Source organism: Mus caroli, unplaced genomic scaffold (genome assembly GCF_978045245.1).
Source record: "Mus caroli unplaced genomic scaffold, Mus_caroli_1 scaffold_22, whole genome shotgun sequence".
Classification (NCBI taxonomy): domain Eukaryota; kingdom Metazoa; phylum Chordata; class Mammalia; order Rodentia; family Muridae; genus Mus; species Mus caroli.
In genome coordinates this window covers 12,889,309-12,901,808 of record NW_028227277.1, presented here as the reverse complement: position 1 = coordinate 12,901,808, position 12,500 = coordinate 12,889,309, and the positions used below count along the sequence as shown (strand labels likewise).

Below are 12,500 nucleotides of genomic sequence, written 5' to 3'. Positions count from 1 at the left end.
TTTTAAATGAATATTCAAGAACACACACACATACACACAAAAAACAAAAACAAAAATGAAAACTAAAACAAAAACATTAAAATACTAAAAAAGAAACCAAAAAACTAAAACAAAACAAATCAAAAAAACACACACACAAAAAAAAATCAAAAACCAAAAAAAAAACCAAACCCTGGAGCCTATATAAAATGCCAAAAGCCTAAAACACACTAAAATACTAAACAAACGAACAAAAAAACAAAAAAACGAGAAAAAAAAAAAACACTAAAAACACACTGGAAGACTGAAAACAAAAAAACCCTCTTATAAAAACCCTACAAACCCTAAAAAACAAAAATAAAAAAAAACTCAAATTATATATATATATATACACAAGAAGCCAAAACGGTCCCTAAAATTCTTTCCATTCTCTCTTTATTTTTTCTTTCCTTCTTTTCTTCCTCCCTCCCTCCCTCCCTCCCTCCCTCCCTCCCTCCCTCCCTCCCTCCTTTCTTTCTTTCTTTCTTTTTTTTTTTTTTTTGAGGTTTTGGAGACTCTGGTTCTCTTTCCATCTCTGACTGTCCTGGAGCTCACTCTGAAGCCAAGGCTGGCCTTGAAATAAATATTTCACCTACCTCTTTCTCTCAATTGGTGGGTTAAAGGCATGGGCCACCATTGCTTGGTAAGTCTAAAACTATGAAATGCCAAAATTAAAATCATCAAATATAAATAAATATTCAAGAACAACAATAACAACAATAACTAAGAAGAACGTTGAAATATTAAAAGAAATAAATTTCCAGAATCCTAAATGAAAACCCAATACCCTGAAATACATTAAAAATCCTTTAATAAAAACAGAAAGAAAAAAAAACCCTAAAAATACTTTAGAAAGGAAAAAAAAACTGTAAAACACTCTTCTAAAACCCTACAAACCATAAAACAAAACAAAACAAAACCCTAAAATTCAAAAAAAAAAAAAAACCAAAGATGGCAAAAATGGCCCTAAAGTTCGATTCTTTCTTTCTTTTACTCTATCTTTCTCTCTTTCTCTCTTTCTTCCTTCCTTTCTTTCATTCTTCCTTCCTATCTTTCTTTCTTTCTTTCTTTCTTTCTTTCTTTCTTTCTTTCTTTCTTTCTATCATTTCTCTCTTTCTCTCTTTCTTTCTTTTTTTTTCAAAACCAGTAAAATGAAGAAATAAATAAATAAAATTTACAATAGAATGCTGAAAAAAAAAAACCCTAAAATTCTAAAAAAAAAAAAAACAAGAAAAGAAAAGAAAAGAAAAGAAAGGAAAAGAAAAGAAAAGAAAAGAAAAGAAAAGAAAAAATACACAAGAATTCAAAAATGTCCCTAAAATTGATCAGTTCCCGGAAGCATGGTAGAATGCTGGCAGATGTTAGAGTAGTAGTTAAGAACTACTTTCTCATCTATAGCCAGAGAAAGTGACAATAAGCTTGGTGTGGGCTTTTGACTCTTCAAAGGCTACACTCAATAAGACACTTCTTCAAACAAAGCCATGTCTCCTAATCTTCTCAAATATAATAACAATCCATGGTCACTAAAAATACAAAAATATATACATATGGGGTTCACACCATTTTTTTTTTTTATTAGACCAGCTGCTACTAGATAGTGGGAAAGATGGTAAGAATGCAATGGGTATTAGATGTAAGGTAACATGATGTATAGAAAATTATTGTAGGTTCTCAAGAAAAAAATCTAAGGGACTACTACAATGTTAAGAAAGCTGAAAAATTTAGAGTAAGACAGGGTCCCAAATATAATAAAAGTATGATATAGCAAACTTTTGCTAAAGGATTAAGTTTTCCTTGTGAAATAACTTATTTTCCTTACACTTCAATTTTATTGACAATATTATTCATTCTTAAAGAAACTGTTTTCATTATTGTTTTCTTGGTGCCATGTATGGAAATAGTCTATTGATTCAAAGAGATGATAATTCTTACAGAATAAAACACCCACATTTCATGAGAAATTTAACTGATATAACTACAGACATCACAGGGCCTAGATAAATATACTAAAAACCTATTGTGATGGCTACTCTTGGTTGTCAACTTGACTACCTCTGGAGTGAACTACAATCGAGAAATTTAGAACAAACCTGTGGGATTTCTTGGGAGGGAGAGACTTGGTTTGAATCATTGAGTCAAGAAGTAACATGCTATTAATCTGGATCTTGAGGCAGGAATACACTCCTCTGCTGGAGCTTACAAAAGGACATGGAAAAAGAAAGCTTCTTGTTCTTGCCTTCTTGCTCTTGCCTTGCTAGCAAGTGCATTCCTTCCCTGTCATTTCATCAACCCACTCCAGTATATGTGTGTGTGTGTGTGTGTGTGCTTGAACGTGTGTTTGTACGTGTGCTTGTGTGTCTGTGTGTGTATTAGGTTGTGTGTGAAGCTGTGTGTATGTGTTTGCCTATGAGTGTATGTGTGTGCATGTAACGGTATGTAAACAGAAAGAGAAGATCTTTTTCCCTAGAGAACCTTTACTAACCCACCTATAGAAATATTTTGTTAATTACAAAGGCCTCTTCTTACAGGAATGGTGGCTTTGACAGCTAAGAGAGTTCTCAAGTGGAATTTTCATATGTGAAATTTGTCCATGTTAAGAAAAGTGATAGAAAACTGTTTTACCTGGCTTCCAGTGAAATCTTCTATGGATGGTCATAACACTTTGATTCAAAGGGAAAAATGATGGTGGAATAGCGAATATTTAAAAAAAAAATTGCTGTTTCTTGGCAAGTTATATCCATAGAAAATTGATCATATTCATCAGCATATTATGAAGCTATCTTTTTTATGTTTACTTATTTTTATTGGATATTTTATTTATTTACACTTCAAATGTTATCTCCTTTCCTGGTTTCCCGCCTCTCAGAAATTCTGTATCCCATCCTCTCTCCCCCTGCTCAAAAGAGGGTGTTCCTCTACTCACCCACCCACACCCACTTCCCTGCTCTCAACTTTCCTCCACTGGGGCATCTATCATGCCATGAAGCTGTATTTTATATCTTCACATTCAACATTTTCCAACTTTAAACTGGTCCCATCCATTGAATCAAGGAGGCAAGCATAAAGACCATTATGTGGTAAGTTGCAACTGTCGAGTCCTGAAGGTATTTATAGAATGTAGCTTAATTTCTGGTATTTAAATTATTCTTAATATTTAAGCCTTCAATTTGGAGAGGGATAATTGGCCATGATTCTTAACATAGTAATGATGCCATAAACATTAATATTCCTCTAGAATAGTTCTATACATGAACTTTGGGAAAAATTATGGAGACACATAAAATCTCCCTTTTCATAGGAATAATATTAGAAGGAGGAAATAATAGACAAACAAGTACATTATATCTAATGGGTAGTGACAAGCACAGAAATTGCCCAAAAAAAAAGAAAAAAAATTCTAAAATTTGATCTGTGTGTTTTAAATATTGGGAAAAAAATCTCAATATTAAATGCTTTCTCAATAGAAGAGAAAAATGGGGAGTATATATTTAACTGTCCACAAAAAAAGAAAGAAAGAAAGAAAGAAAGAAAGAAAGAAACAAACAAACAAACAAACAAAAAAACAAACAAAAATGGTTGCCAGAAAAAAGTCCACTCTGTGTGTGTGTGTGTGTGTGTGTGTGTGTGTGTGTGTGTGTGTGTGAATGTTTTCATATATGGAATAAAGGAAAAAAACAAAATGGTAAGTGATATTGTAAATTATGAAAACAAAATTTACTACATTCACACAATGGATAAAGAAGAAAATATTATTGTATATTACAGCATCTGGAAAACAGTATTATGAGAAATTAAAGAGAAAACCAACATATTATACCATTAAGTGGGTCATCCAGAAATGAGGAGTGACTGCTTAAATGGTTTACAGACTTAGAAGATGATGGCACATTTCCTAAATATTATCACTACGATGTAAATGCATTTTACATTTAAAGGGTAAATGTTATAAATGAATCTCAGTGAAGCTTTTATTTTAAAATGTTCCTTTAGAGTCCTTTGGTAAAATATACAAACCCATAGACATTTTTTTTTTCCTGTAGGATGTCTCAACTTTGTATTACTTTCCCATTTCAGTCATTTCAAATAGTGAAGATTAATATGAAGCACATCTAAAGTATGAAGTGAAGAGTTTTTTGAACATTCAAAGAAATGTTCAGGAAAAATAAATTGTTTTTAACAAAATTCAAAGAGATGTAACATGAAAAGACAGAATCAACATCGAAAAGGCTTCCTTTTCTACCATACTATTCCTTTTGGGGGTGTTATAAACACAAAAAGAAAGTCTATAGGTAGGGCTGCTTTTTACATTGCAAGCATCAACAGCTTTTAGGGACAAATCAGACACTATCACTGCCCCCCCCGCATCCTTCCCCCGCCCACCCCCCCAGTTTTGAATGAGAGGCAGCTCCTGCCTTGTCTCTAGTTATAATGCTTGTTTCTATTTTGTCACGGTTGTGCAATAATTTCCTCGACTCCCTGAGGACAGCTATGCCCCCGCCATTTGTGCCTAGGCCAGTGTTTATCCAACAGTCAAATCACCTCCATCCAGCCTATATACCATGAATACTGCCAGTCTCGCTGTGAGAAAGGATAATGAAAGAGACCAATTTCGGGAAGGGTTCAAAATCGGTGCCACCAAGAACGAACAGGATGCTAGTAAGATGTTCATCGGGGGACTTTCCCAAGAAATGAGCAAGCAGGTACTTCTGGAATACTTGTCTAAGTTTGGTGAAGTAATAGACTTTATTATAAAAACAGACCCAAATACCGGTCTGTCTAGGGGATTTGGATTCGTGCTTTTCAAAGACAGTGCCACAGTAGAGAAGGTGCTTCGAGTGAAAGACCACAAAGTTGATGGCAAGAAAATAAAATTTAAAAGGGCTAAAGCCCTGGTATCTCAATTCTCCAATAAAAAGATTTTTGTGGGTGGGCTGAACCCGCGGATGTCTAAAGAAAAAATAAGAGCTTACTTTGGCACATTTGGGCAGATAGAGGCTATAGAGCTTCCACTGTGTTCAGATACGCAGGAAAGAAGAGCTTTCGGCTTTATCAAATACAGGGATGAAAACCCCGTTAGAAAGGTTTTAGAAACCAGGTACCATTTCATTGGCTCCAGTCGTTGTGAAGTTAAAATGGCATACCCTAAAGAATATACAGCTAGACAGTTGAGTAAAAGAAAGACTATAGCTAAGGATAGGACAAGAAAATCAGTTCCAGCTGTGGAGTTAGAAAACAATTGGAGAGGAGGAAGCAGCCCAAGCTTCCACACTATGGCTAACCCCGATGCTCAAGAAGCCAACCAAGATGCCCACAGAGCTGACTCATATACTTCTAGAGCAAACTCGGATGTACCTTTGGCAACTTTCCGTGGTTTCAGGGATACCCCCAATGCTTTCCAGTCGAACTCTAATGTTTTTTTTTGACAAATTCAACTGCTTTCATGGCAAGCAGTAATACTTTGAGGTCAAGCTCAAATACTGTATGGGTAATCAATTGTGCTCTGGAGGCAAACCCAAATACCTTCTTGGCAAGCCAGTATAATCTTCCAAACACCTTAAGTATAAGCCAATACACTTTGGGAACATACGGAAATTCCTTAGGAGTGAGCCAGTATGCTTTGGCAGCATTTTCAAATACTTTCGGGATAAACCAATATGCTTTGGGGGCAAATCAAAATGCTTTCTGGACAAACCAGTATCCTTTTGGAACATACTCAGATGCTTATGGGATAGGCCAATATGCTTCTGGAACAAGTGCAAATGCTTTTGGGGCAGGCCAGTATAGTTTGGGTACCAACTCAGATACCTGCAGGACAAACTGCTATGCTCATGTGGCAAATCCATACAATATCTGGACAAACCAAAATGTTTTGGCGACAAACCCACATGTTTTCAGGATAAGCCAGTATGTTCTTGGGGCAAACCCAAGTGCCTTTGGGTCAAGTCAGTATTCGGTGGGAGCAACCCAAAACAGTTTTGGACCAAATCTACATAACATCGGAGCAAATGGAAACTTTTGTGGGGCAGCTGGAAGTGGTGGAAGTACTGGAGGAGTTAATTTTTCTCAAGTATATGGCAATTTCCTGAATGTCTGGAATACACTGCCAGCTTTTCACGGACCTGATGGCGATCATTTCTCCCTCTACAGTTATGGGGCTTATGATGCAAGATCTGCACCTAATTACAATGTGCAAGTAAGCTTGTCAACACTCCCTGGGAATGGTTACCAGAGAATTTTTTCAGCGTTTTGAAGCCTAACTACAAATCCTCTATCCGAGGACCATTCTGTCCAACAATAAAACATTCAGTAACTTATATGAAATGGCCCAACTACTGATTGATTGGACATTGCCACTATTTGCAGCAACTTTTGAAGTATCAATACATTTTCTATCACCTTTAACCATTGGACCTACAATAAAAAGACAAAGACTTGAAACTTACTTGCTGAAGGTTTTTCTGGAAAATAAACATTGAAAACATTTATTTTTGAGTGACTGCTGTTTTGAATTGGGTTATTCTTATGACCTTTACATGTGTTTTGCTGCAGAGAGGGAAGAGACATTTATTACTGCCCCCTTATCTTGAATTCTGTGTTGCTGTGTTTGGGTTAGAGGTACTCATACAGTCCATTCAACTAGTTAATTTCAGTGAATAGAAACAAATTGCTTCTGAATAATTTCTGAAAAATATATTTTTATGTTTGTTGCATATCCCAAATGTACACATTCTCATGATGTCAAACACAATCACTATTGCAAACGACTTTTACTTTTGTGAATTCTATTGTTAGTTAATCCAGGAATTTCCCCTTTACCTTATGACAACACAGTATGACAAGCTTATAGTTTCCTAATTAGAAATCACCAGTTTTATTCCTTGGTCTTTATTCTGGCTCTGTTTTTACCCTTATTTTGAGACAGAGACTTATTAAGTTACATAGGCTACCCTTTAACAAGGTGACTTTGAACTTGAAAACCTCTGCCTCAGCATTACTTGGTTTTATTTCTAAATATTCAGTGATTTTTCTCCCTCAGTCTACCTTCTATTTACAGGGATCTATTCTATGTCAGAAATTAAATACAGGGAAACAATCCCAAGAGGATAGAATTATACCTAATCATGAAGAGAAATTTAACAAAAGATGGCTTGCCCAGCCATCTAAAATATATCTTGGCCAGGGGCTTACAGGAGGGATAAGTGAAGTGAGTTGGCCTTTGCCAATAATAATCGAGGAGGCATGCAAAGTTGAGAATAAAGACAACACTCATCTTAGTAACACAGCATTTTCTTGTTTGGTTGGTTGGATATTTAGTTTGATATTGTGTTTGCTTGTTTGATTAAGAGTAGAAACAGGGTGTGTGCATGATTACTAAGGAAAGGGTAGTAAAAAGGGCTTCAACATTCTCAGCAGCAACATAACAAACCATCAATGTGAATTCTTTATATTTCAATTTTTCGAGTAAATAGTCATTGTTTTTAAAGGAAAAGATTTAATGCTAAATATAATATCTAAATACTATCAAAAATCTGTTTCAGCATGTAATCTAAACATTTTCTGGGACAACAAGTCCTTGCCATATCAGCAATTTAGAACTAATATCTTCTAAAATGCACATGGACAATGGAAGTTTTGGCATATTAGTGGAATTGTGAACGAGATATTGTTAGCAAGGTTAATAAACTCATGAGATCAAATAATGTAGACCATCCATCCCCCTAGAATCCAAACATGAGAGAAATTAGAATGTGCAGTTACTCACTGAAGGAGGGAAAACATATAGCCTTTAGGAGCTATGAGAGTCCAAGTTACTCCATAAAGGTGCATACCCCACAAAAATATCCTAGTGTTCAAGATTCTGTCTTCGGAAACAGGCCAGGTACCAAAAGCCTCTGGAACGACTTTGTGGGTCAGGAGCTGACCTGGCTTTCACTCACCACTGTGAAGATACTGAACACGACTTCAAGGAATTCTAGTGTCTCCAAGTGGAATAGTTGTGCAAATTCTGACCAGTTCTCTGTGACATCACCTATCTCGCTTACGTCATAGAACCCCTATCAGGCTGGTTCCTTCTGGAGTTACACTCAGAAACGTTGAGCATCTAGAATTTATATTTTCATATGGCCTCCTAGAAATCCAAAATAAATAAATAAATAAATAAATAAATAAATAAATAAATAAATAAATAAATAAATGAATGAATAAACGAATAAACGAATAAACGAATAAACGAATAAATAACGAATAAATAAATGAATAAATCAATAAGCGAATACGCAAATAAGTGAATAAATTAAACGAATAAATGAAGAAATGAATAAATAATAATAAATGAATAAATGAATAAATAAAATGAATAAATGAATAAATGAATAGATGAATAGATGAATAAATGAAATGAATAAATGAATAAATGAATAAATGAATAATTGAATAATTGAATAATTGAATAATTGAATAAATGAATCCCTATAAAAATGGCCTGATTTCCTGATTCACATGCTGCCCAAGTAGATTCACTCTTGCACCATTTTTATTGTGTATTTGCTTTTCTTGTTTGTTTGTTTGTTTTGTTTTTTTTGTTTGTTTACTTTTTTTTTTTATTTTCCTTCTGTGAAAGTCTTCGGTGTCTGGCATACCAACATACTTGGTGGTTATTTTTCCTGTACCAATCTTTCCCTTGGTTATCTTTAAGCTGTTCTTGGAATCAGAAATGTTGCCAGACTCTTGAGGCAACACACAGGATAGCACAATATTCACTTTATGAAAACCCACAGTTAGAGGAGGACAATTTTTATTCAAACAAAGCTGGAATTTAATAGGATTGAATACATTGCATTGAAGCCAATTGCAATCATGAATTATGTATTCTTTGTAAAGTGCAAGGAAATCATAGACCTTGGGTCTGCTTTCAAATTTGAGTTAAACTTAAAAGAAACCCGATATCTACCAGTCACATTTTAAATGTCTTTAAAATTTACCAGCATTTCTGGTTACAAGGAAATTCGTAGATTAAATGCAGTAAAACAGGAAGAAATAGATAATGTAATTTTACTTTTGAAATATGGGTAGACAGAATTCTGGACATAGGTAAGAATGGAATTTACTTACAAATTAGAGGGCACTTTAATTGTTCATGCCACATTGATCTTAAGTGCTTAAAAAATGTTTTTTCAGTCCCCTCCACACATTACATCCTCTTTATAGGGGATGACCCTAACTACATAGTGGGTTAGATTCTTCCAGGTCAGCCACCAACAAAAGATCATTCCTTACAGAGGTGACCACAGGCCAGTGTGATGGAGACAGTGTTCATCTGAGGTACTATCTTCCCAGGTTGATTTACGTTCTAAAAAAATCTAAGAAGCACCTCTACACATCCATATCATCAATGTTGATTGTTATACTGTGTGAAATAGACAAGCTATGGAGGAAATATAGATGCCAGCCCCACTGGATGAATTTCTTAAAAATGAGAGAGAGAGAGAGAGAGAGAGAGAGAGAGAGAGAGAAGGAGAGAGGTATTTCTCATCAAATTGTGTTAGGTGAGACAAGCTAAAATCAAAATAACAATTGTCAATTTATAATTTTAATAAGGCACATTAAATAAAAGGAGATATTTTGGAAGAGTAAGGGCACCAGCAGGGGGGTCTGAGAAGATAGAAATGGAGGATAGTGGGGAGGATGAAAATGGTTAAAGGTCACTATTGACCTGTGCAAAGAGTCACAACAAAGCCCAGTGACTTGTACATTTAAAGCACATTGGTATTAAGTAGCTGATTCTAAATGATGGTTTGATTAAATTGGGAATTTTAGCTTCAAGACACTATTAAATTTATTTATGTTTCTACTCTCATGTGGATGTTGCATTTTGAGCTGGATATGGGTGACAGGATATGGCAAAGTGATTAAGTTTTGTATATCATTATGCATCAAAAAAAAGTCACTCAGTGGGCTGCCATGCTTTCACAGGGAAGAAAGTAGCTAGAGATTTTAAGTGTACATGAGGTATAAAGAATATTGCCCCCACACTACTATAGATTTTCAAATATTCACCTTCATATAATGCTTCAATGTGTTTCCGCAAATGTAATTTTCTGTAGACTAATCCTCAGGTTTTAATATATTTGGAAAAATTGGACTGGGTCAGGAGGGATAGGACCTACAAATAAAAATCAATGAATAATGCTGTCATAGAAAAGGTTTAATTATGACAGGGAGTTTGTTTCTTTGTTACTAGCCCATTGGATCCCTTCTGTGAGGGCAACATCCAACGAGAATTTCTTCATCTACTGATGGTGTCTTCATCTTGAATTTCCTGGCTCCTGAAAAGAAGTCATGCAAAATATGCTTCATTATATACTAGAAATCAGTGTCATTCTTTTTGTCAATACAAGATGTATGATTATGTCTCAAAATCATGAGCAACTGGGCCATAGAGGAAAAAAAAATAGGCTATTTGTGCTGACTAAAGACGGGATGAGTTCAGTATTATCATGTGCACTCTTCGTGAAAGAAAGCAGCATAGCAGGTGAGAATAGATCAGAGAAATACAGCCCAGGAGGGACTCTGCCATCTGCTGTTGGCCTTGGAGATATAAAGGAACACAACATAAGGGATCCCTAGAAAGAGTGCCAGCCACTGCTTTTAGCTAGTGGAACCAGTTTTAGAATCATCATTTTCTAGATTTTAAAAGAAAACAAGATTACTCTAATTTACTAAGTATGGCCATTTGATACATCAGTGATCATCAACAAGGTGTACAGGTTTGGACAGAAGTATGGGGACTCAGAAAAAGCCTGTTCTTGGAACTCCCTCTGCCTTCAAGTGAGCAGACATCTTCCCAGCAACACTAGTAAACACTCTATATTGGTAATGGTACCCCCATCGTGTCCAGATTAGTGGTTTTCAAACCATTGGTTGAGACTCCTCTCAGGGCTCAAACAACCTTTTTAAAAGTATCCCATATCAAATATCTTGTTTATAAGATATATACATTACAATCGATGACTATAACAAAATTATAATTTGAAGTTGAAATGAAATAACATTATGGTTTGGGAGCTGTGTTTTAAAGGATTACAATATTGGGAAAATTGAGTATTTCTATTTCTGACTACTCTAAATCATGCCTGTCAGTATCATCTGGAGGAATAACCCCCTCTATTCAATCTGGAACTCCCGGAAAAATTAATACATAACCCAAAATTATGAAAGTTAAACAGCGGCTGTACCATAGTCTATAAGCAGGGCATGCTGACATATTAAGCAAATGAGGAAAAAAAGTAAATCACTCTGACTCCATGATATTTTGCCAAATGAGAAGCAGAGGAGTAAAAGCATTACCCAAGTGGTGACATCAAGAGGAAAGCATTGTCAGAATAACTAGCAAAATTTTTAAATACATGCCCTAAAGTCTGGATTTAAATTAGGTGAGAATCTTCCAAAGCAAAAGGAAGTGCAGAATCTTGAAGAAGGAGTTGAGGAAACAAGAGAAAAGCAAAGGGGAATTAACCAAATAAAAACAGTCAGAAGAAGTAGGTATGAAAGACATATCTGGGTAAGATGAACAGAGAAGTGGAGGTTAGAGGAGGCAGAAGGGACTGAGAAGATGGCTCACAGCTTAGGAACACTGGTTGCTTTTGAAGAGGAACAGGGTTCAATTTCTAGCACTCACATAGTGGTTCACAACAATCTGCAATTGTAGTTCCAGAGAATCTGATCACACACACACACAAACACACACACACAGACAAAGACACAGAGATACACAGACACACAGACACACACAGACACACATACACACACATATCCCATAGAGAAAAACTTTTAAAATCTTTTACATAACAAATAAAAAAACCAAAAGAGCCTAATATAGAGTATTCCCTTTTAAGACTAGCATTCAGAAGCAGGCTGATCTGTGTTAGTTTAATACCTTCCTGGATCATATGCTTTTTTAGAATTTTACGCTTTTTTTTTTGTTTGTTTGTTTATTTGGTTTTTTAGGTTTGAAACACTGACCAAAACAATAAGGCAGACAATCTGAATGTACTCACATTCTTCTCCCTCTGCCTCTCCCTTTCCCTTTCCCTTTCCCTCTCCCTCTCCCTCTCCCTCTTTCTTTCTTTCTTTCTTTCTTTCTTTCTTTCTTTCTTTCTTTCTTTCTTTCTTTCTTTCTTTCTTTCTTTCTTTCTCTCTCTCTCTCTTTCTATCTTTCTTTCTTTCTTTCTTTCTTTCTTTCTTTCTTTCTTTCTTTCTTTCTTTCTTTCTTTCTCTTTCCTGCTTCCTTCCTAATTTTATCTCTTTGTCTCTCTCTTTATTTTTTGTCTTTATTTGCTTTTTTCTTTTTTTCTATCATTTTCTCACTCTCCCCTCATTCCTTCCTTCTTTCTTTCCTTCCTTCATCCTTGCTTCAATCATTCCTTTCTTCTTTCTTTCCTCCCTTCCTTTCACTCTCTCTCACTCTCTTCCTCTTTCATTCT

The 12,500-nt window shown here is 35.3% G+C and overlaps 1 protein-coding gene across 1 annotated transcript; it reads left to right on the top strand.

Moving 5' to 3' along the window:
• The first annotated feature begins 4,537 nt into the window (after positions 1-4,537).
• On the top strand, positions 4,538-6,268 carry LOC147000068 (uncharacterized). The gene is given in 2 exon segments (XM_085834335.1): positions 4,538-5,432; positions 5,435-6,268. Coding segments are annotated over 2 exon segments (1,689 nt in total). The 5' UTR covers positions 4,538-4,577.
• Positions 6,269-12,500: the final 6,232 nt, after the last annotated feature.